Source organism: Rhinoderma darwinii, chromosome 3 (assembly GCF_050947455.1).
Source record: "Rhinoderma darwinii isolate aRhiDar2 chromosome 3, aRhiDar2.hap1, whole genome shotgun sequence".
Taxonomy (NCBI): Eukaryota; Metazoa; Chordata; class Amphibia; order Anura; family Rhinodermatidae; genus Rhinoderma; species Rhinoderma darwinii.
In genome coordinates, this window is record NC_134689.1 from 130,014,236 (window position 1) to 130,040,748 (window position 26,513).

The 26,513-nt window shown below is 41.2% G+C and overlaps 1 protein-coding gene and 1 long non-coding RNA gene across 6 annotated transcripts in view; one reads left to right on the forward strand and one right to left on the reverse strand.

Moving 5' to 3' along the window:
- LOC142749123 (uncharacterized) overlaps positions 1-23,920 on the forward strand; it is a 43,402-nt gene extending 19,482 nt beyond the window's left edge. The window contains exon 4 of the long non-coding RNA XR_012882375.1: positions 23,566-23,920. This is a non-coding gene — a long non-coding RNA (uncharacterized LOC142749123). The remainder of the gene's footprint in view (positions 1-23,565) is intronic.
- Positions 19,914-26,513, reverse strand: part of FAM53C (family with sequence similarity 53 member C) — a 53,805-nt gene continuing 47,205 nt past the window's right edge. For all 5 annotated transcript variants that reach the window (XM_075856729.1, XM_075856728.1, XM_075856727.1 and 2 more), the window contains 2 exons: positions 24,917-25,674; positions 19,914-24,807 (listed from right to left, as the gene is read on the reverse strand). In XM_075856729.1, the coding sequence (XP_075712844.1) occupies positions 24,583-24,807; positions 24,917-25,674 (983 nt within the window). In that variant the 3' untranslated portion in view covers positions 19,914-24,582. The remainder of the gene's footprint in view (positions 24,808-24,916; positions 25,675-26,513) is intronic.

The window sequence follows — 26,513 nt, forward strand, 5'->3', positions numbered from 1 at the left end:
GAACAATCGGATTACGATAAATTCCAATGGTTCAAATATTATCACACAATATCAGGTCAATAACTCGGATTGCAACCGTCCCTGTCCATACTAAATGGTGCTGAAAACTCTCTGACCTATTACAATAGAACATTATGTAAGGAAAATACCTGAAGAGATCCGAACCCTTGATTGGATCCCCGTGAAGGGAATATTTAACTGTCACAATATTATACCCATTCATCTCAACACGAGTATCTGAAAGACCCTCGGAGAGAGAGGGTTCCGTGACTAATGTCGCTGTCCTCAATGTATGGTGCTGAAAGGAGTATTTGGCTATCATGGTAGTATATCCATTCATCTCAACACGAGTATCAGATTATGATAAATTCCAGTGGTTCAAATACTATCACACAATATCAGGTCAATGACTCAGATTGCAACTGTCCCTGTCCAGACTAAATGGTGCTGAAAACTCTCTGACCTATTACAATAGAGCGTTATGTGAGGAAAATACCTGAAGAGATCCGAACCCTTGATTGGATCCCCGTGGAGGGAATATTTAACTGTCACAATATTATACCCATTCATCTCAACACGAGTATCTGAAAGACACTCGGAGAGAGAGGGTTCCGTGACTGATGTCGCTGTCCTCAAAGTATGGTGCTGAAAGGAGTATTAAGCTATCATGGTAGTATATCCATTCATCTCAACACGAGTATCTGAAGGATACCCAGAAAGAGAGGGTTCCGTGACTGATGTCGTTGTCCTCAATGTATGGTGCTGAAAGTGATGGTAAGTTACAATCTCTCGGGCGTGTCTCCTAATATCTGATCCAATAGTATGTACTACCAATCTCTTACCCTATACCTAATGGTACTAGATGTATTTAGAACTATCACCAAAGAAAGGGGGGTATGTGGTGAATATCTGTAAGGTCAAAATCCCTAAAAAGAGTCCCCTTAATTGGAGTGGGTAGATATAAGAATGAAATGCCCGCTTATCTCAACGAAAATACCACAGGGATATTGAAGGGAAGAAACAACCCATTACATGATATATGTTATATTCACGATTGATGGTACTACAAATATTAATGAGCCACAATGTAGCTCCATAATAAATAATCTTCCCATAGGGAAGTACATGAGAGTTGTTAAACTCACAAAGACTTGTGCAGATAAAGATCAATACTTGTATGTAACTTATGATTTTAATAATGAAACATGAGTTCCTTCTTAACATTCAAACCCTGTGGGAATCGTGTTTCCAAATTGTAAATCCAGAAGGCTTCCCTCGTTAACAGGCGTTGTCTAATATTCCCCCCTCTTACATTACCTCTGACTTTTTCCACTGCATAGCAGCAAAATGAGTTGACACAACGGTTGTGTTGTAAAATGAAGTGTCTGGAGATATTTGAGATATTCAAAAAATTGGGGTTCCTGATATAGCTTAGATGTTCTAAAACCCGGAGTTTGAATTTCCTAATGGTACACCCCACGTACTTAAGCTTGCAAATGGTACATTCTATGACATAGACGACATTATTGCTATTACAGTTGATGTACGATTTTATTGGAAAATTGATGCTACCTGAGGAATTTGAAAAATCCTTGGTGATCTTGGAAAAGTTACAGACCTTACATGGATGTGTCCCACATTTAAAGTATCCTTTATGGGTTAACCACGTGGGTTTAGGAAGACTAGTAGTCAATAGAGACGGGGCCAGCATATTACCAAGGGTTGGAGGTCTCCGCGATACCACCCGACACCCACTTCTCAATACCTCTTCTAATTTAGTATCTTCATACAACAAGGGAATGTACCTAAGTACCATGTTTTTGATAAGATTGAATTGGTTGCTGTATTGAAGTACCAAAGTAGGTATATCAGTGTCTACTGTACCAGAGCTTGTAGTGTCTGAATTGCGTTCGATGGAAAGGAGACCATCCCTATCTTTATCTTTAACAATGGTTTTGGCCCTTTCCAATGTCCAATTCCTATACCCACGGGCTGTAAGTCTGCGACATATTCTAGATTCCTCCTTAATGTATCCCAATTGTGTGCTACAATTCCTCTTGGCCCTTGTCAACTCACCCACGGGTATTGCCATGATAGTGTGCTTAGGATGACAACTGGTGGCATGTAGTATCGTATTCCCCGATATGGGTTTATGATAAATCTCTGTGCACACCCTTGAACCATTTTTGGAAATAAATTTGATATCCAAAAAATTAATGGTTGTGTCATTGATAACATGTGTAAACCTTAGGTTGAGATCATTATCATTCATGAAGGTCATGAACTCCTGTATGGCAGACACATCGCCCTCCCAAATAAATAGGAGGTCGTCGATGTATCTGCCATACCAGTGGACATGACCCACATATGGGTTGGACAAGGAAAAAAGAGTGGACTCCTCCCACCAGGACATGACCAGATTGGCCAAGGACGGAGAGAACTTAGCCCCCATAGAAACTCCCCTCCTCTGAAGATAGAAGGTGCCCGCAAAATTGAAATAATTGTGAGACATCAAAAAAATGGTCACCTTGACTATAAAATTTTGCAAAATCGGGTCATATCCACTGTACTTGAGTAAATGGTGGGTGAGGGCCTCAATAGCAACGTGATGTGGAATACTTGTGTAGAGAGAGACCACATCACAACTCAACCAAGTATGGTCTGAGTTCCAGATTTTGTTCTGAAAGATAGAAAGAACGTCTTTCGTATCCCTCAAATGACCTGGCGTCCTTAGGACCAAAGGTTGAAGGTGGCAATCCAGCCACTCTGAAATTCTCTCTGTTAAGGACCCTATACCGGATACTATAGGCCGCATCGGGGGCGGAACAATGCCCTTGTGTGTTTTGGGCAATGCGTGCATTATAGGTATTACCGGGAATTCCACATATAGATAGTCATATTCTTTTTTGCTTAATAGTCCCTCAACCAACCCTTCATCAAGTACACTTCTCAATGCCCTGGAGAAGTCATTAGTGGGATTTTCACACATTTTAACATAAGTATTGGCGTCATCCAACAACAGGAAGATTTGGTCCATATACATGGCCCTATCCATAATGGCAATGGACCCTCCCTTATCCGCCATCCGAACCACGATGTCCACATTTTCTTTCAAAGATTTGATTGCTTGTTTCTCCGCAATGGATAAATTATGAGAGGTTTTGTCACATCCAGTTAGATTCTTGATTTTATGTAGCTCTCTCTCTATAATTGATTGAAAAGTGTCCATAGCTTCGGTGCGGGACTGAGTTGGATAGAACCTGGGATTTTTAGTAATAAATTTAGGAGTTTGACTGGTGTTTAAATTCTGTGTTTGTTCGCCCGCCAGATCTTCCAAGCATAGTAATGCCAACTGTTCTTGAAACATGAGCGTCCTATAGTTGTTGATATTAACCGTGGAGTTTGTTATTTGGTCATCTGTAGTCGCCTCTGAAGTAAGGAAGTGCCTTTTCACCGTGAGATTACGGACAAACTTATTAATATCAAGAAGAGTGGAAAAGACATCAAAATTTTGATTAGGCACGAAATTCAGTCCCCTTGATAGGACCTTGAATTGTATCGGGGAGAGAGGTACAGATGATAGATTGATCACATCTAGGTTCCCCTGTGATCAATCTATCATCTGTACCTCTCTCCCCGATACAATTCAAGGTCCTATCAAGGGGACTGAATTTCGTGCCTAATCAAAATTTTGATGTCTTTTCCACTCTTCTTGATATTAATAAGTTTGTCCGTAATCTCACGGTGAAAAGGCACTTCCTTACTTCAGAGGCGACTACAGATGACCAAATAACAAACTCCACGGTTAATATCAACAACTATAGGACGCTCATGTTTCAAGAACAGTTGGCATTACTATGCTTGGAAGATCTGGCGGGCGAACAAACACAGAATTTAAACACCAGTCAAACTCCTAAATTTATTACTAAAAATCCCAGGTTCTATCCAACTCAGTCCCGCACCGAAGCTATGGACACTTTTCAATCAATTATAGAGAGAGAGCTACATAAAATCAAGAATCTAACTGGATGTGACAAAACCTCTCATAATTTATCCATTGCGGAGAAACAAGCAATCAAATCTTTGAAAGAAAATGTGGACATCGTGGTTCGGATGGCGGATAAGGGAGGGTCCATTGCCATTATGGATAGGGCCATGTATATGGACCAAATCTTCCTGTTGTTGGATGACGCCAATACTTATGTTAAAATGTGTGAAAATCCCACTAATGACTTCTCCAGGGCATTGAGAAGTGTACTTGATGAAGGGTTGGTTGAGGGACTATTAAGCAAAAAAGAATATGACTATCTATATGTGGAATTCCCGGTAATACCTATAATGCACGCATTGCCCAAAACACACAAGGGCATTGTTCCGCCCCCGATGCGGCCTATAGTATCCGGTATAGGGTCCTTAACAGAGAGAATTTCAGAGTGGCTGGATTGCCACCTTCAACCTTTGGTCCTAAGGACGCCAGGTCATTTGAGGGATACGAAAGACGTTCTTTCTATCTTTCAGAACAAAATCTGGAACTCAGACCATACTTGGTTGAGTTGTGATGTGGTCTCTCTCTACACAAGTATTCCACATCACGTTGCTATTGAGGCCCTCACCCACCATTTACTCAAGTACAGTGGATATGACCCGATTTTGCAAAATTTTATAGTCAAGGTGACCATTTTTTTGATGTCTCACAATTATTTCAATTTTGCGGGCACCTTCTATCTTCAGAGGAGGGGAGTTTCTATGGGGGCTAAGTTCTCTCCGTCCTTGGCCAATCTGGTCATGTCCTGGTGGGAGGAGTCCACTCTTTTTTCCTTGTCCAACCCATATGTGGGTCATGTCCACTGGTATGGCAGATACATCGACGACCTCCTATTTATTTGGGAGGGCGATGTGTCTGCCATACAGGAGTTCATGACCTTCATGAATGATAATGATCTCAACCTAAGGTTTACACATGTTATCAATGACACAACCATTAATTTTTTGGATATCAAATTTATTTCCAAAAATGGTTCAAGGGTGTGCACAGAGATTTATCATAAACCCATATCGGGGAATACGATACTACATGCCACCAGTTGTCATCCTAAGCACACTATCATGGCAATACCCGTGGGTGAGTTGACAAGGGCCAAGAGGAATTGTAGCACACAATTGGGATACATTAAGGAGGAATCTAGAATATGTCGCAGACTTACAGCCCGTGGGTATAGGAATTGGACATTGGAAAGGGCCAAAACCATTGTTAAAGATAAAGATAGGGATGGTCTCCTTTCCATCGAACGCAATTCAGACACTACAAGCTCTGGTACAGTAGACACTGATATACCTACTTTGGTACTTCAATACAGCAACCAATTCAATCTTATCAAAAACATGGTACTTAGGTACATTCCCTTGTTGTATGAAGATACTAAATTAGAAGAGGTATTGAGAAGTGGGTGTCGGGTGGTATCGCGGAGACCTCCAACCCTTGGTAATATGCTGGCCCCGTCTCTATTGACTACTAGTCTTCCTAAACCCACGTGGTTAACCCATAAAGGATACTTTAAATGTGGGACACATCCATGTAAGGTCTGTAACTTTTCCAAGATCACCAAGGATTTTTCAAATTCCTCAGGTAGCATCAATTTTCCAATAAAATCGTACATCAACTGTAATAGCAATAATGTCGTCTATGTCATAGAATGTACCATTTGCAAGCTTAAGTACGTGGGGTGTACCATTAGGAAATTCAAACTCCGGGTTTTAGAACATCTAAGCTATATCAGGAACCCCAATTTTTTGAATATCTCAAATATCTCCAGACACTTCATTTTACAACACAACCGTTGTGTCAACTCATTTTGCTGCTATGCAGTGGAAAAAGTCAGAGGTAATGTAAGAGGGGGGAATATTAGACAACGCCTGTTAACGAGGGAAGCCTTCTGGATTTACAATTTGGAAACACGATTCCCACAGGGTTTGAATGTTAAGAAGGAACTCATGTTTCATTATTAAAATCATAAGTTACATACAAGTATTGATCTTTATCTGCACAAGTCTTTGTGAGTTTAACAACTCTCATGTACTTCCCTATGGGAAGATTATTTATTATGGAGCTACATTGTGGCTCATTAATATTTGTAGTACCATCAATCGTGAATATAACATATATCATGTAATGGGTTGTTTCTTCCCTTCAATATCCCTGTGGTATTTTCGTTGAGATAAGCGGGCATTTCATTCTTATATCTACCCACTCCAATTAAGGGGACTCTTTTTAGGGATTTTGACCTTACAGATATTCACCACATACCCCCCTTTCTTTGGTGATAGTTCTAAATACATCTAGTACCATTAGGTATAGGGTAAGAGATTGGTAGTACATACTATTGGATCAGATATTAGGAGACACGCCCGAGAGATTGTAACTTACCATCACTTTCAGCACCATACATTGAGGACAACGACATCAGTCACGGAACCCTCTCTTTCTGGGTATCCTTCAGATACTCGTGTTGAGATGAATGGATATACTACCATGATAGCTTAATACTCCTTTCAGCACCATACTTTGAGGACAGCGACATCAGTCACGGAACCCTCTCTCTCCGAGTGTCTTTCAGATACTCGTGTTGAGATGAATGGGTATAATATTGTGACAGTTAAATATTCCCTCCACGGGGATCCAATCAAGGGTTCGGATCTCTTCAGGTATTTTCCTCACATAACGCTCTATTGTAATAGGTCAGAGAGTTTTCAGCACCATTTAGTCTGGACAGGGACAGTTGCAATCTGAGTCATTGACCTGATATTGTGTGATAGTATTTGAACCACTGGAATTTATCATAATCTGATACTCGTGTTGAGATGAATGGATATACTACCATGATAGCCAAATACTCCTTTCAGCACCATACATTGAGGACAGCGACATTAGTCACGGAACCCTCTCTCTCCGAGGGTCTTTCAGATACTCGTGTTGAGATGAATGGGTATAATATTGTGACAGTTAAATATTCCCTTCACGGGGATCCAATCAAGGGTTCGGATCTCTTCAGGTATTTTCCTTACATAATGTTCTATTGTAATAGGTCAGAGAGTTTTCAGCACCATTTAGTATGGACAGGGACGGTTGCAATCCGAGTTATTGACCTGATATTGTGTGATAATATTTGAACCATTGGAATTTATCGTAATCCGATTGTTCTTGGGGATCGTATATTAATATTCTATACACTCACAGATAATATTAGGTTCCAGTATATAAATCATTCGATATAACACAGGGGGTGACTACGTAATTTATATTTAATATTCCTCACTATTAACATCTGTTAGGGGGTCCCTTCTATATGGAATAATGTACTTGAAATTTATTAAGTACTACATATTTTTGAATAGTACCATTAGTTATATGGGTCATTTATGTAATTCTTGATAGAATATATTAATGTCAGTTTCATATAGTCGCACAAGGACAACTTTTACATCTAGATGTCCGGGATATATTCCCCATGTGGAGTATTTTTCCCGTGAGATACAATCCATAATTATTGAATATCTGATCCAGTGCAGAATGAATTCTGTTTATTTTTTGATATTTACATCTACAGTTACATTTCATCAGAGGTAGCTATTATACATATATGTTTTATATATTTATTTATTTATTTTATTTCATATATTGTAGAATTTAACGCATATAAACAGGTCTTCATGCATTGATATTCTAGATATGTAGTTTCAGGTTGCATTCTATCTTCCTCATAGATAAAATATAGGCACCGTGCCTTTTCCTCTCTGCGAAAATCGGTTTATATCTCCAACAATGTCCTGTTGCGAACGTTATCACATACCTAGGGATAAAGTATATTATACATGAGTACGCAATGTCAAATAGATACAGTATACAATAAGGGTTCTCTGACACTGTTTGATGTCATATAGATTTTTCAGGAATAATTTTGGGAACATTCTTTTTCAACGTGGACTCAGATAACATGTCCCTTTCTTTTTTATAACAAACCAATATATGAAACATTGAGAATGATTCTTGCATATATTTTTGGGGAAAAAAACGCATTAATGTTCTATACACCTATTCAGACCTGACTGTTTTTTCTGTTTAATTCCAATATAAAACATCATGGAATTAATTATAACGTTTTGGGATCATGAGATTGACGTAATCATATTTACAACATGTAATCATTATTATCATACAGTTTACATACCTTTACTTAGATCATATTTGTGTAAATCGATTTACATTTTATTTCGATGGGAGTTACATTCCCACTTTTTCTTTTTAATTGTATTCTCGATATGTTTTTGGATGCTTATATTACATACTTTAATATCTCATATATGTATTTGTTGGAGAATGTCATACTTCTGACTGAGCCAAACCATGAATATGTGTTGTTGTTTTTAAATTTCGTATATTGAATTGATAACATCTGTGATATACGTTGTGAGAACTGTGGGGACTAAGTCGTCCTGACTGCTATATTTACTATCTAACCCGGTATATTATAAACTGCAGCTTTGAGCATCCCTGAATTGGTCTTAATACAGCTGTAATTTCTATATTCTTTCACCATTTGATGTGTTAACACTAAGGGATCATAGAAAGGGTTTTCCTCTCTATGTTTAACATATACTTCCCGTATCTCATCCATATATAGGAGGATCTCACCTGAGAAGTTAATTAGCAGTCAGGGTTAATCATTCACCTGTTTTTCTTGCGTACTAATTAGTTACGCTTTTTAAGCAGACAGGACGATGGTTGTCCTCATACTTCTTTGCCATGATTAAGAGCACAGGAGCTGCTCGAAACGCGTAGGCTGGGGCATACTGCCTACTCACAATTTTTCTGGGACTGCGTCTCCCTACGATTTTTAATATTACTTCAATAAAGATGGGAACAACGCTTCCTTTTTAAACTTACAACTGGACTCAGCGCTGGATTACTTCCCTTGTTTTTTCTATTATATACCGCCAGCCGTAGCGGGAATCCGAGCAGAGAGTCAGGAGACGCACATAACTGGTGAGCTGGAGGTTTCCTCCCCTATTTCTTCTGCTGCAATAGCAGATAGGGGTTGCAAAATCTGGTGACAGAGCCTCTTTAAGTCGATAGAGAGGGGGCAACCGCAAAATTACATTGGCTTACGTGCCATGGTTAAACTGCATTATTGATCCTGGCCGTTATAGTGAAGTTTTACCTGTATGCTACAGCGGATACCTGTGGAATATGGGGCAGGCTCAGTACACAAGCCCGCTTCATACTCCCCCTTTCTGGCTATGACGTATAGTAACGTCAATGTCGGAAAGGGGTTAAAATGGATGCCATAATAGTCTAAGGCTGACAAATGTCTGTCACAGATGCCTAACAATTGAATTAGTCACCCATAAGCTATTATTTGATCCGTTTAACCATTTTCCTAACACTTTAAGGCCTTATTTACACGAGCGTGTTAAACATCCGTGTGACAGCAGTTGAAACAACGGCCGTCCCACGGACCTTTGTAATTCAATGTGGCCGTTCACACGGCCGTTGTTTCAACAGACCGTGAAGGATCCGTGAGAAAATAGGACATGTCCTATTTTTCACGCATCCCTCCATAGACTCTAATCTACGGGGGATGCGTGACATCACGTCCCACAGAGCACGGATGCACCTTGGACGTGAAAAACTGCAGTTTTTCAAGTCCGAGATGCGTAACGCTCGTGTGAATCCGGCCTAAGGGTAGGAACACAGCATATTCAGGGCTGATACACTGGGTCAATATGCTGCGTCAGGGCTGATACACTGTGCAGCATATCCACCCTGAACACCGCAGGGAATGCCGTCAGGGCTGATACACATATTCAGGGCTGATACACTGCGCAGCATATCCACCCTGAACACCGCAGTGAATGCCGTCAGAAATCCTGCACCACACCGTGATGCGTTTTTTTCGGGCGTAAATTATCGCACATACTTACCCCCTCCTCAGACGTCTGCTCCGGCCTCCCTGGATGACATTGCAGGCCATGTGACTGATGCAACCTGTGATTGGCTGCAGCGGTCACATGGCCTGCAAAGTCATCCAGGGAGGCCAGAATGGAGAAGAATGGAACTCTGGGTAAGTATAGCTTTATTTTTTCTTACTTGCGATTTTTGCGGCGGAATCGCCGATTCCGCCACAAATGTCGCAACACACACCACTTTGTTGCGGGTTTAAGCAACCCATTGAATTCAATGGGAAAACCCGCAACAGAATATATATATATATATATACACACACACACACTCATTATGTTAAGTTAAACGACTGCCATACAGTAGCATCCATTACCAAAAGGCTCTTATGTTAAGGAAAAGTGTACACCGTGAAAAAAAAATGGCATTCCCAGTGTAATGACAGGGATAGGGAAACAGACAAGTGAGCCCTAATCTACCCGCCACTCAGTCCCTGCCTACTTGCAACGACCCGCCCTAGGCGACGGGGTACAACTGGGCCACGGTCCCTACACTCAATAAGTGCACGACAGACAACCAGACAAGGAAACACAGAACAAAGGGAAACGGGGCAGTTGCCCACGGCAACACCGTGAGCAACAAGAGTAGTAAACGAGCCGAGTCAAACCAGGAGTGTACGAGGTGCCAAACGCAGAGCAGGAGAGTAGTGAACAAGCCGAGTCAAACCAGGAGTGTACGAGGTACCAAACGCAGAGCAGAAGAGTAGTCAGTAAGCCAGGGTCAATACGAAGCAGGGACAAGTAGTTCAAGAAGCTGCAGCAGGGCCAGGAAACCAACAGAGAAGAATCACAAGCAAGGAGGAACAGGAAAGGCAGGTATAAATAGACAGAGGGCGGGAGCTAGCTCCGTCTGGCCAGGCTGTGATAGGCTCTCCCACTCCTAAGCCTGCCATCCTGAGTGGTGGAAGATGGAGTCAGTCTCACAGACATAGAAGCAGGTGCAGACTGATTACCTATGAGCGTGGATACAGAAGCTGTGCCTGGCAGATCCTTAACACCCAGATGTATACTGCCCGGCGGAGGACACAATTTTGGCCTCCATTGATATAATTGGAGTCTATGGGTACATTTCACGTATGCGGCAGGAGTTTTCCCGACGCATACGCCAAACATGCAAGGGGAAATGCACTGTAAAAGAGGCCCAAGCTGAGCTGCTGTAATGCAATTGGACAGTTAGTTATTAGTATATCAGATTACTGTATAATGCCTAGTGTAAACATAACACTTTGTGCAGACATTGAACTGGCAAGAAACGCAGGGAGATTTCAACTCTGAAGTCTGCAGAATTGTGAAGGCAGCTCTGGACTACTCTACAAACTCTGAAAGTACATTGCAAAACGTATATTATACGAATCCTAAATTACTCAACTTTTTATGGTCAATAAGGGTATGTTCACACAGTGTTTTCGGGCCGTAAACGCCCGAATAATCGGAAGCAGAACGCCTCCAAACATCTGCCTATTGATTTCAATGGGAAAAACGGCGTTCTGTACCGATGGGCCGTTTTTTTATGCAGCCGTTTTGAAAAACGGCCGCGAAAAAGAAGTGCAGTTTTTCATTGACTATAGAAAACCGCTCCAAAAACGGCCGTGAAAATCACAAGTGGCTTAAGAAACGTCTGAAAATCAGGAGCTGTTTTCCCTTGAAAACAGCTCCGTATTTTCAGACGCTTTCGAGTTGGTGTATGAACATACCCTAATTCTACATGATCAGCAGAGCCCACCAAATAGCTTTTAGAACATTGAGGCTCAAAACGCAATGGGAACAGTTTTTTTCAAGAAAACGTGTCACAGAAAAATGATTCCATCTGATAATGAAGTATTATTCACCTTAATGAAATTTAAAGTTCCACAAATAAATAAATCTGATAAGGGAAGAGAAAAAACAAATGGGTTAATGCACAAGAATGCATTAGGCTCCTTTTACACAACCTTTATAGTACTTTTAGGTCTCTTCCGTCAGAGGAAGCATCGCTTCCGTTAGAATTACCATTGATTTCAACGGTAATTATTTTGTTTTAGATGCTTTCCAATTGCCTCCTTTCGCTAGGATTCAGCCTGCACTTTTGCTTCCGTCAAGAAAACAGAAACCTAGCGGACAGATGATTGTGTTAGGGAACGTTGCCATTGGTTAGTCAGGCGACTGTTTGCGGCTCTCTACTCTGGTTTATAGAGGAGTGGTCTCGAGCAAACAACCCCTTCAAAATACTTCCACCATTTAAAGCAATTATGTTTTTGTGTAATGATTGGCTGTTAGATGGGACATTTTTTTTCTTAGCATGTACAATCACTTAGCTGTGATCACAGAAAATTGTCAAAAAAAAATATATTTATATATATATATATATATATATATATATACACACACACACAGTGAATGAAATAAGTATTTGATCCCTTGCTGATTTTGTAAGTTTGCCCACTGTCAAAGACATGAACAGTCTAGAATTTTTAGGCTAAGTTAATTTTACCAGTGAGAGATAGATTATCTAAAAGAAAACAGAAAATCACATTGTCAAAATTATATATATTTATTTGCATTGTGCACAGAGAAATAAGTATTTGATCCCTTTGGCAAACAAGACTTAATACTTGGTGGCAAAACCCTTGTTGGCAAGCACAGCAGTCAGACATTTTTTGTAGTTGATGATGAGGTTTGCACACATGTTAGATGGAATTTTGGCCCACTCCTCTTTGCAGATCATCTGTAAATCATTAAGATTTCGAGGCTGTCGCTTGGCAACTCGGATCTTCAGCTCCCTCCATAAGTTTTCGATGGGATTAAGGTCTGGAGACTGGCTAGGCCACTCCATGACCTTAATGTGCTTCTTTTTGAGCCACTCCTTTGTTGCCTTGGCTGTATGTTTCGGGTCATTGTCATGCTGGAAGACCCAGCCACGAGCCATTTTTAATGTCCTGGTGGAGGGAAGGAGGTATTCACTCAGGATTTGACGGTACATGGCTCCATCCATTCTCCCATTGATGCGGTGAAGTAGTCCTGTGCCCTTAGCAGAGAAACACCCCCAAAACATAATGTTTCCACCTCCATGCTTGACAGTGGGGACGGTGTTCTTTCGGTCATAGGCAGCATTTCTATTCCAACAAACACGGCGAGTTGAGTTAATGCCAAAGAGCTAAATTTTAGTCTCATCTGACCACAGCACCTTCTCCCAATCACTCTCAGAATCATCCAGATGTTCATTTGCAAACTTCAGACGGGCCTGTACATGTGCCTTCTTGAGCAGGGGGACCTTGCGGGCACTGCAGGATTTTAATCCATTATGGCGTAATGTGTTACCAATGGTTTTCTTGGTGACTGTGGTCCCAGCTGCCTTGAGATCATTAACAAGTTCCCCCCGTGTAGTTTTCGGCTGAGCTCTCACCTTCCTCAGGATCAAGGATACCCCACGAGGTGAGATTTTGCATGGAGCCCCAGATCGATGTCGATTGACAGTCATTTTGTATGTCTTCCATTTTCTTACTATTGCACCAACAGTTGTCTCCTTCTCACCCAGTGTCTTATGGTTTTGTAGCCTATTCCAGCCTTGTGTAGGTCTATGATCTTGTCCCTGACATCCTTAGAAAGCTCTTTGGTCTTGCCCATGTTGTAGAGGTTAGAGTCAGACTGATTAATTGAGTCTGTGGACAGGAGTCTTTTATACAGGTGATGATTTAAGACAGCTGTCTTTAATGCAGGCACCAAGTTGATTTGGAGCGTATAACTGGTCTGGAGGAGGCTGAACTCTTAATGGTTGGTAGGGGATCAAATACTTATTTCTCTGTGCACAATGCAAATAAATATATATAATTTTGACTATGTGATTTTCTTTTTTTTTTTTTTTTATATATATATATATATATATAATCTATCTCTCACTGGTAAAATTAACCTAGCCTAAAAATTCTAGACTGTTCATGACTTTGACAGTGGGCAAACTTACAAAATCAGCAAGGGATCAAATACTTATTTCCTTCACTGTATACACACACACGAAAGAAATCCCACAGCACTCCGATGGTTCCAAAAAGTATGTGATTTATTCAGTCAACGGCTGCAACGTTTCCGTCCTGCTATAGGACCTTTTTCAAGCATAGCAGAGTGCTGCTTATCTCTACATGTGATCTTTGACGCTAGGAGTCCCTGCCTCGCTGCGGGAAGACTGTCCCGTACTGAAAACATGATTTCAGTACGGGACAGATTTCCCGCAGCGAGACAGGGACACCTAGCGTCATAGATAACTATGATGCTAGGAGCTCGGCTCCCTGAAGGGTGTTCAGTCCGGGAAATGCGGATGAAATACGGACCATATATCACGGACCGAACATGCTCATGTAAACTGGCCTGAGAAGGAAAAGTTAAGCTGCGCTTCTTGTGTTTTTGAATAGGAAACCGTTCCCTGAACTTGTTTTGTTGTTGGTGGAGGCAAACAAAAACTAAAAACCATCAATAAATACAGTAGAAGTTTTAGACTATTTCCGAGGTTCCATAGCAGAGGTGAGAAACACTCCATAAACCTGTGCGAGCCAAGCGCCAATGTAAGGAGCCAAAAACTGCACCAAAACGGTGTCCGTTATCTTGCCGATACAGTAGCCTGGATAATTCTGATGAGCAGTGTAGAAGAAAGGTGGTTAAAATAATAACTTTAAAAAAAACCCCAATATATTGTATCCTGACCTACAAGATTGGAAAATGCTTCCCTGGCCTAACAGGACTCAATCAGATTCAGTAATTGGCACATGATCTATAGCTCCTGCATGGGGCTGTAATAGGGCCATGTGTGTTTCTCGCATAAACTATTACATTCCATAAAACTACTAAAAGATCTGATAAAAAGGTCTGAGACGTGGAATGGCAAGACTACTGCCAATCTACTCTTCTCCTCTGTCGTCAGCACAGTGCCAGTCCGGCTTTGTGCTAAGAAGAGAAGTCATGTGAGATCGACTGGATGTTAGGGATGCACAAACACGCACACCCCTTTCTATGTGCTTGTCAGGTAGTGTGGCTGAGGAGGGCAGAGATGGGGAAGGAAAACATTCACACACAATTAGTATTTTCTAAAATAAATAAAAAACAGAGACATCTTTAAAACATAATACAAATCAAGTAGCGGCATATTCACGGTCACCTAAGTCTGGAAAAAAATAATATAATAGCAACTAAAGTGAACAATTTATTTCAGGAAACAGTGGGGGCAGTAAATGCCCTAATTTTACAATGAACATTTTCATTAAAGCAAATACTCTCCAGTTTCTCAATTCATCTTGGTTTTATTCCTTATTATATCTAGGCCAATAATTTGGAGGGAAACACATTAGGGACATTTATAGAGAGCTCTCAATATACACATAAAATGAATCTGTAATGCACTGTGAAAAAATAAGTTAACAACTTGCTGCTATGTATGAACAGCTGAAAAGTCATCGAGCAGTTCAAATGGTTTGACCAGTGCAGATTGGACAGTTAAAAATCGATCACCACCTTCATTTTAGTAATAAAATAAAATACAATTTTATAATGCAGTAATAACAGTTTCTTTCTGTCCGATTTTAGGTTTAAAATACTACAGTATATTTTCGTGAAAACCTCCTGGTCACAACATTATATCATTAGCAGAAACCTGTCGCTTTAAGGCTAGACACATATAGCTGGTCTGCCACGGATTTAATATATCTTGACCTTCCCTTTAAAAAAAAAAAAAAAGTCAAGAAACTTATAAATAAAGCGGACATCTGAAATATAAAAATAGGAAGTTACATTTACAATACTATCATGGTAACACCAAAGCTACATAATGTAGAATATTTTGAAGCTTATACCTGGTTTAACACTAGGCATTTTGAATAGACCTATGTATATTTGTAGATGTGGACTTGCAAAGGCTTTAAATGGGTTCTCCAGGACGAACAAAAGCAGTTTATAAAGCATGTCCGCAGGTTCTACGTACTTAATTCCTAGGACCTGTGCCATGCAAACAAATACAGCAGCACCTTAATCCGGGTTGCCAGGGACTGGTTCTTGAGGAACAAATCACTACATAGGTGCACAGTTGAATAAACTGCACCCGATAGTCCCAGAGAACAATTTTAAAGCAAATATGTCACAGAGATCAGCACTGCTTAGCTTCTAGTTTTTGGTCAAGGAGATGGGACAACCGGAGGGAGCATCTTCTTCCCAATGATTCAGCAGCACCCTGGGCCCCGGTCAGGCTTTTGATTCAGAGAGGTTGCCCTCTCCCCGTTACCAAAAACCGGTCACCGAGTCCATAGCACAGTTGAGGCTAGCATACAGTTAGTGGAATCACAAAGATCATGACTTAGACCACAACCCACACACATAGCCTCCACTGTGCGAAGGTAATAGATAAACTTTAAATATCACTGCTACAGGCAGAAAGAATAAACTTAGTCATGAGTAGAATATACGCCAATTGAAATGGTAACTTGCCATTAAAACACAGGTCGACAGCAATAATTAAAAACACACAGGAGCAGATTTATTCATACAAGGGCAAAGAAAACAAGGAGGTGTTGCCCATAATAACCGGCTTAAAGCTACCAATATCTATCTAGAAAGTGAAAGCAATAAACAAATTGGTTGCTATAGAAAACACTACCGTTTCTATGCATCATTTTTTTAAAACAAATTGTCCTAACATTGGCTCTTTTTTGAGTAATCTGTGATTCAACATTTAAAAACTAGAAAATGTCAAACTAAATGGTAATTAAATCCGGAATAAAAATAATTAAATGCATTTCGGCATTCTAAAAATAAAGCAGAAGAAAAAAAAGTATTGAAGTATGCAAGCTACTTTTAGGGGTTCTTCAGAAATGTTTGTTCTGTTCTTATGGCAGAAAAACAACTGTTAGGTCTCCACCGGATATGTCCACATATCTGAGTGGCACTTCCATTACAGCTCTTTCCACTAATAAAGGCATGGTGGTATTCATGACTGCATAGTGTTCACTTAGTGTTAAAAAGGTGGACGTTAACGTTGTCATTTTTCGGTCCCACAACGATACATTGAATAATAAAACACTATGCAGTAAACTCCCCCTAGTGGCGACTACAGATGGACAGAATTTTATTATTTTTCGCTGTCTATGCAGTTGATTTGGATCTCTATCGGTGTGTGTGAGAAGGAGGCCTAAAAGTGGTCAGAGCTTTGTTTTTAAAAAAAATAAAAAATCAGGACAAAACATTAGACATATTTATGTTAAAATGGGGCTGAAAGTGTACCTATCACAGGAAAAAGGGGGCGTGTTTTATTTGATAATCCATTAGCAACTTAAGAAATGAATAATTTTCGAAATAGATTTTAAAAAAAAATGCAAACATACCTCCAGTATAAGGGTAAAGCCCCATGGCAATGACGCGGCCACGAAGCACCCGACAGCTAGCAGTTGTCAAGTTGCTAGTTAATGGCCATGCGTTGTTGTGAGTAAAAGGGCTGTTTACCTGCAAAATCATGCAGCCATTAATGAGTTTTGTAGCTGCACAAATTTGCATGTTAACAGCCCTTAGGGTATGTGCACACACACTAATTACGTCCGGAATTGACGGACGTATTTCGGCCGCAAGTAGTGGACCGAACACAGTGCAGGGAGCCGGGCTCCTAGCATCATACTTATGTACGATGCTAGGAGTCCCTGCCTCTCCGTGGAACTACTGTCCCGTACTGAAAACATGATTACAGTACGGGACAGTTGTCCGGCAGCGAGGCAGGGACTCCTAGCGTCGTACATAACTATGATGCTAGGAGACCGGCTCCCTGCACTGTGTTCGGTCCGGGACTTGCAGCCGAAATACGTCCGTCAATTACGGACGTAATTAGTGTGTGTGCACATACCCTTATACCCATAACATTGCACGGCCATTAACTAGCAACTTGACAGTTGTGCTGAACAGGATGCCAGCGCGGCTGTCGGCCCCATCAATTCTGCTCCGTAGGGTCTTACCCTTAGGGGGGATTCACACGAGCGTGTATTCGGTCCGTGCGGGCCGCGTGGTTTTCACGCGCCACGCACAGACCAATACAAGTCTATGGGGCAGTACAGACAGTCCGTGCTTTTTGCGCAGCGTTTGTCAGCTGCGCAAAAAGCGCGACAGGTTCAATATCTCCGCGTATTTCGCGCATCACGCACCCATTGAAGTCAATGGGTGCGTGAAAACCACGCAGGTCGCACGGAAGCACTTCCGTGCGAACCGACTGAAACAGCGCACCAGCTGTCAAAAGGATGAATGTAACCAGAAAAGCACCACGTGCTTTTCTGTTTCCAAACATCCAAACGGAGTGTCTTTGAGATGAGCGAACGCGGACAATGGAACCGAACTTCACCGGGTTCGGCCGAACTCGTTTTGGCCGAACCCGGCAAAAAAATTTCTGGTACGCGACGTCCGGAGATAGTCACTGTCCAGGGTGCTGAAAGAGTTAAACTGTTTCAGCACCATGGACAGTGACTACCGATCCCAATAAACATGAACCTGTAAAAAAAAAAAAGAAGTTCTGACTTACCGATAACTCCCGGCTTCTTCCTCCAGTCTGACCTCCCGGGATGACAATTCAGTCCAAGTGACAGCTCCAGCCAATCACAGGCTGCAGCGGTCACATGGACTGCTGCGTCATCCAGGGAGGTGGGGCCCAATGTCAAGAGAGGCGTGTCACCAAGGACGCGTCACCAAGGCAACGGCCGGGAAGTTCTCGGTAAGTACGAACTTTTTCTTTTTTTTTTTTTTAACAGGTTGCTGTATATAGTGTTCGGCATTCACTGTCGAGGGTGCTGAAAGAGTTACTGCCGATCAGTTAGCTCTTTCAGCACCTTGGACAGTGACGGGCGTCGACTAGCCTCATCTCTATGATGGCGGCTGCGCGAAAATCACGCAGCCGCGCATCATACACGGATGACACACGCAGCTGTCAAATGGTTTTTGCGCGCGCAAAACGCTGCGTTGTTTGGGCGCGCAAAAACGCAACGTCCGTCTGTATCTGACCTTATGCCGAATTCCGACGACCGCAGTGTATGTCCATGTGATGGCCGTTAAAACAGCGGCCGTATGAAGGGTCCGTTGAGAGATCGAACATGTCCTATTTTCGTCCGTTTTCACTGAATCCTTGATAGACTTGAGTATATGGGGATCCGTGAAAACGGGAACCACATGGGGCAACTCAGACGTGAAAAAGGGCAGTTTGTCACGTCCGAGTTTCCCCATGTCCGTCTGAATTCGGTCTTCGTGTACTTTCCCTATGCAAATGAGCCATCGCCTTGCAGGTAACTGCCGTATTAATGATTATCAATTGGTAAGCGCTATATTAAGACAGCAGTTAGTGGGGGGGGGGGGTGCTTTTGAGACACCACAAGACGTCGCATTCTGAGCTTAGACACTGCCGCAGGGGATGCCGGGTACCCCTACCTGGAGGTTCAGGAGCTGACCCCTGTAAGGAGTTGGCTCATTTGCATAGTGAAAGTATATTTATACTGAAGGCATTTTTTTAAATAACATTTAGAAAATGAATACATTTCTTAAGGCGAGAAATTTTGGGAGGAATCCTCCAGCTCACCATTAGTAGATTTCACCCACAGGCTGCGCCAGGATCGCCGCAACGGCACACGGCAATGAAGCAGGAAAGTAAACCAGTGATCCAGCGTGGAGATATTTAAAATGAAAACTGGTTTCAATTTTATTGCAAAAATCTTAAAAAGAATATATGGATAGCTTCCAGATACAGGAATATGGACAGTGACTGTTGCCTACGCGTTTCAGACGCAAGCCATGAGGAAGGACGTGGTACACGTCTGAAATGCGTAGGCAACAGTCACTGTCTATATACCTGTATCTGGAAGCTATCCATATATTCTTTTTAAGATTTTTGCAATAAAATTGAAACAAGTTTTCATTTTAAATATCTCTGAGCTGGATCACTGGTTTTCTTCCCGGTTTCCTATTTCTTAAGACGCTAATGGGTTATCAAATAAAAAAAAGCCTCCACTTTTTAGGTTATAGGTACACTTTAAGAAGATTTTTACTTTATGGCATGTGCCCAAAAGCAGCATTACTTACAAAACCTCTTAATACTTAATAATCCCAGATCACAGTTTGTTAAACTCCAACGAAAAATAAAAATCATGATGCCCTCACAAATCACAGTACGATGCTGCATTTTCTCACCACACCAAGTGGTACTGGTAAAAACATATGAAGTCTAAGATAAGATTTAGAAATAGGACTCCAAACAAATTAAGAACGGGGGGAAAAAAATAAAGTGGTTATGATATGTATACACAATGGATAGTCATCTGGTCTCTGCGGAATGGAGCAGAGATCAGTAGAGGTCAGTTTCTTGGAGTGATAGCATTTAAAATCAGGCAGTCAGCTCATTCCAGTGGATTTATGAATGTAAAATAACACAGTTCAGCCCAGAACCCTAAAAGAAAGTCTCTGAGGTCCAGACAGGATGATCTTCCCCACCCAAGTACTAGTATGGCCAATGGAGGCAGACATAATAGGAGGAAAAAAAAACAACCCGTCTTAGTGAAAGTTCTAATTCAAGTAATGGCGGAGGTTGATATTTTGTTCTGTGGCTGGCAAGGACTTTAGTGAGAAAACATTGGCACAATTAAACCTAAAGGCTGCACTTTGAAAACGTAAATGTATATGCCTAACGCAAGTCTCATTGCATTCTGCGATAATGGTTATACTCTTACATTACAGGTATATGTTCTGCCAAATTGCTTTTCTATTTAAAGAAAAAATCCAGTATCATATAACTTTGCATTGATGATCTGGCTGAAATATTGAAGAAAGGAAAAAGAAGAACATTTTGTACAATGACAGGAGCTTAGTTGTTAAATGACTGGGCACTTGTCAGTGGTCTGATGTTTACGGTGTGGGAAAAGGTGTCATGAAGAGAACAGCCACAAGCTACTACAGGGTAGAAACCTTCCTATAACCGCAAATATCTAGAACACAAATCCTATACAATATGCAGATAGGGAACATGTAGAAATGATAGGGTTTTGGCCAACTTTCCATTTTTTACTTGAGTTTTCCTTTAATAGAAATCTTAACAGCGGAAACCTCCTTTGCCTGTTGAAACAAGAAAAACCATGTGGTAAAACAATATTTCTGGGCCTGTAGTCACAGAACGCTCCTTACGATCATTTATTCACATCAGACAAGAAATTATAAATGATCCAGAACAACGTTATCCAAAAAGGCATTTTCACCTCCACAGACAAAGAATTAAAATAAACAAAGCCCCAAAAAAGTTATATTTTCCTTTTCGCATCTTAGAAAACTGAGACAATGGGCAGTCTTTTCCCCAAATACCTTTTCACGCAAGTGGAAAAAGAACCATATATTACACCAATTTGAATGATAGAATATAGTCATTTAAATAAAAAAGGGACAACACCAGGAAACACAGCCATGACAGGAAGAGAAGCTTGATCATTCATATTTGTGTCTAGCTAACTACTTTTAATTTACTCACTAGAGCGCAGAATTTCTTATCGCCAATATTGCTTTCAAGTTCCCAAATGCATTCAGTGCAGAATATACGGCCACTCATAGCAGAGCCCTTTGCAATGCTTTGATTTAATATGCATTACAGACAGTTTGCCATTTGTGTTCTAAAGGAGTTGGGGAGGGCGGACATTTTTTTTTAATTTTTTTTACAGAATATTAGCTTTAATTGATAGTGGGCAAATTGGGTACAATTTTGCCGCGAGAAAGAGATCTCCGAAACTCAAGGGCAGAACCATGGTCTACAAATATGACAGTGCAAATGCACCGAGGAAGAGAAGAAAAGTGGTCGCCACCACACAGCGGACCATCCCCGTTCTTCAAAGCTCAAAGTGCGGTTAATAATCTATTTCTTGTGCAGCTCAACTGAGAAAGATTTATCACCAAACTTTACAAAGAAATAAGTGGGCAACAGCTTTCACTTTAAACTGCAAATTACCAGCCAACCTTTTTTAGGCTCTGTTTCCATCTGCGCAAGTTCTCTAATTTTTCAGGACAAAATAGCGCAGCATGCAGCGCTATTTTGACCCGGCACAATGATGGCCACAACCAACGAAATCCATTAAAGTCAATGGGCTCCATGTGTTTACTTCATGCGACAGATACAGTGCTTCAGTTTTTCTCGTTCTGCTCCTATGATAGAGGACGGTAAACAGAATGCAGATGTGAACATAGCCTAAATAAACATCATGCATTTAATTTTAGTTTACTTAAAGTCTGTAGAAGAGAAATAATGTGTTTATGCTTTTTTTTCTTTTAAATGTTGAGGGTACTTTTTTTAGCATCTTTATTCCTTGGGGGCTGCCATAAAGCATTTTCTATGTAAACAGTGCAGCCGGGTATACGTTTTTTTTAATTTTTTTATTTAGGACTGCTTCAATGAATTGGAGTTATGGTTAGAAAAAAGTGTTCATAGACTAATACAGTCTCCAGGAAAAGCCTTAGCTGCGTGTAGTGTTGCTATCCTGCCCTATCTAGGCCTCCAACACACTACAATATAGCGGTCATTGGTCATTTAATCCCTTCAGATGACTTTGAAGATCAATTTTTCTGTCAGATCTCAAAATATGTTAAAATGCTTTATGCTTGTTTAACAAATTATTCTTTACGTGAGTAAAGTAATAAAACAAAGTTATCAATCATAAGTAGTATGCCTAATTTAAGAGGGGACAAATAAAGACATCCATTTTACTACTGGTTGTTTGTTTTTTTTAGAAAAAAATAAAAAAATGTTGTGGGATATTATAAAAGGAGCATATGGATCCTCAAAAAAAAGGTACGGCCCAGAATCTTCTGGAGCCAGAACCACAAACCATTTACGTATAAACTGGCCCTGAGCTGCTTGATCCTGCTCAGATTGAACAACGTAACATCAAGAAGAGATTATTTTCCTACTTTAACCAATTTCACACAAACTTGACAATGGGCCTGAGGGAAGGGGATTGGACATGTTCACTCTTCGTGGTAGCAGCCAGATGTAACAAGAACACATTTTTTACCATTTTGTTTTACAATTTGCACAAGGTTTCTGGAGCTCGCCAAGTTTTATTTTTCTCTAAACTATAGTATGCAATATTCATTGTCTTTCTCCCCATTGATTTCTATGGAAAATTACAGGGGGAGGGATGTAATTTTTTTTTACAAGCGTTGCTCTAAGTAGTTTAAGGAATATTTCCTATTGCCAAACTCTTATGGAGTGTATACAGTAGTTTTCCCTGTAAGGAGGAGTGGGGCTATATGGACAAGTCACAGCATCTAAAAAGGAAATCCTCAAGAGGGGGCGCTGTCCTGTAAAGGTTCCGTTCTTATGTTGCATCCATATCAGAGCGGAGTTGATCATACCTTATTTTGGAGCTGTACATATCCATACAAAAAAAATGAGGTTTTACATTTTTACATATAACTGCAGACTTAGATAGGCGATTTCCTGTCTGTAAGGTACAACAATGAATTCTGAACACTAAATGCTTGCATGGCTCCCATACAGCATTCAAAATAATATATAATAACCTGACTATCTTCTCTGACTAGGTCTTCTCAGTGTCTTGGGGACTGAGGCAGCACTGAAGAATGAAACAACCACCCACATTTCATTACACGCTCCAAAAAGACACATTCTGAAGAGTGAAAAGCATGAAGATGGGAAATACAGCAGGATTTGGGATATGCAGGACAAAGGTTTAACACCTGTCTGAGGTATTGGGGTGATCACTTAATGCAAGACTTAGGTGGCAGTGCAGACAACAAATAGGTTCAGGATGACCTGGAAGCTCCCTTTTAACTGGCCAGCAATTTAAAAAGAACAAATTCAATACCGCTTCTAGAATATTTGCCACAGGCGAATATTCATAATAAAAAGAAAAGATAAAATAAAAATATACAAACACAGCTACAACAATTGAAATAACATTTTTGTTCTGTTGTCAGCCTCCCTCAGGATGCATTGGAAAACTAAAAAGATGTTCATTATGGAACACACAGGATTGGGTTCACCCTGCTGTGACGCTCTGGGCTCATGTCTTGGGGCATTCATTTGAAAACAAGGCCTCAGCCTTTGTGCACAACCAGATTTGCCACCTTGTCAGTTTAATTAATACCCCCCCCCCCCTTCCCAAACAGTCACCTTAGACAAGAATTAATCACATGCCTCTATTTGCATGTGATCCCCTTGGGGCAGTGCAGAACACATCCTTCCAAAAGCCATCAATATAAAAATAAAGCAATCCCACAGCACCCTTTATGTAAAGTTTTGTTACATGGTAATGAGAGATCCCAACTCCAGCACAATCACTGGGAAATGAGAGGTCGGGAGTACAGATGATCCTGCCTCAGGCTACTCCTTTAGCAATAGATTGGAACTTTAGGCTCACTCCCTTTATACCCAATTCCCCCAAACAATTCCTATCTGTCATGACGATTAGAAGGTTTGTGGAACGCTCTTGGTGCAAGTCTCTTGGTGGTGGCCTGAAACAGGCACCCAGACACTCTCATTCATACGTCCACCTTACGAACAGAACTCCGTTTGTAGTATGATGTTTCCTGAGAGTGCTAATTCTCTTCAATGAGATTTAAATCCAGGTCCGCAAAATCGTGCTGGAAGAGCATTGCCTGGGAGCAGGACGAGTGATCCCTCCTACCCATATCTTCTTCACTAAGTGCCAATGTGCAAGTTGTGACAGGACTTCCAGAAGTGCAAGGAGACTCCCCATGACAAGCCAGAAAAGAAGAGCTGCCTTCATCAGAGTTGTCCAGGAAACACATAGCACCAGCATTCTGCAAAAACAATAAGCCATTAGTAAATTAAAAACTTGACAAAACATTTCAACAAAAAGAAAAGTAAATCAATTTAAAGTAATATATTTATTATTGTAACAAAGGTCACCTGGTTCATCTTGTAGAAGTCCAGAGAAGGACGATGCCACCGTGTATCTTCCTCATGCCTACGCTTGATTCCACATTTCCTTGTGTCAAGGTCACAAGGTTGCGATTGGCTGCGGGGCAAACACTGCTGTCGCCGGACCAGCTCTGGGGTGGAAGGTGGGGAGCTGCTGGCTGAAGGGAGGAACCGTTCTGCATCCTTGAAGAGTACAGGAGAGAGGGAAAAACGACGCTGCAATGGAAAGCAGCTTGGCCCTTCTGTGTTCTCCCAGAATATAGTGGTTGGGGAAAAGGTGTAGGGACACGGTGACTCCCGGCACAATGCCAGGCTAAAGAAGGGAGGGCTGTTGGCTTGGATGCAGCGAAAAGAGGCACTGGGGTCATTTTGGAACCTGAGACTGGAGACCCCTTGGGATGGACTTTCAGTCTGCACTCCCAGTACTGCTCCAACCCCACCACTGTTACATCTCCTCTTAACAGGAGTCCAAACTTTAGAACCACTTGGTCTCCAAATAGGCCTCCAGCGTGATAGGTCCTCTGGCACCGATAAGGAGCGGCAGTGTCTTTTTGTGGGTGGGGCTGGAGGTGCTGTAGAGTTCACTGCCTCAGGTGCTTGTGAAGGGCTCCTGCTGTTTGGCGAGTTCTCTCTACTACAAACCGGAAAATGAAGACTCAGACTGGAAAGGTGATGGCAACCAGGTCGGATTCCGTCTTCAAGTTCAATCCGCGGACAATGACTGACAAGCCCCCAGGAGCGTTCTTCTGTAGATAACGAATATATAGTGTTAGGTCCATACCACAATAGGAGACATAAAACCAATTCATGTTAGACACAGTGTTAAAGACGAAAGTAAATCATGGATAGAAGTCAAAGTTCTTAAAACACAAAAGTGGTCTTACGGCATATAAAAAAAGTGTATGCTATAATTAATATTAACTGTACAGCCATCTAAAGTTTTAACACACTATTGATATAGCGATTCATTTGATGGGAAAGAGTGCTCTGCTTGCAGCGCTATTTTTTTTCTTCAAACAAAGGACGCCTTGGCTTCCAGTCAGACCCCATTAAAAGTCAATGAGGTCCATTAGATGCTGCTGGTATCCGTTGTGCGATCAATCCAGAACTAGGTCGTGGCTTTGATTATAAACGGAAGCCACGATGCATTAGTGAACAGAGCCTTCTGTTACAGACTCCCTACAAGATAAACGTACTTCTGTTTATTGCCAATATTGGTCAAAACCAACATGTCATTGTAAAGTGTATAAAACACATACTTCTTATATTTTACAGTGAAACTTTCCCAAATACCACCTATTTGATAAGAATCCCAGCAGTTGTCCTTGTATCCTCAGACACCTGCAGTGAGGGGAGAGTCAGGGCACCCCTATACACAATATAGAGGGTCGGCCGGTGCCGGCCTACGTTAGTTAAGGTGTATGGGCACCTTTACTACCCTACCATATCTAAGCCTCCAGCAGTACAAAGAGCTGTCATTCACTCCCCCAGCCTCTAATAAAAATGAAACGACTCAACTCATTCTCTCCGGGTTTACACAACAGGACGCAAAGTGCTATTGTGACTACTGTAGTGGCCACACACA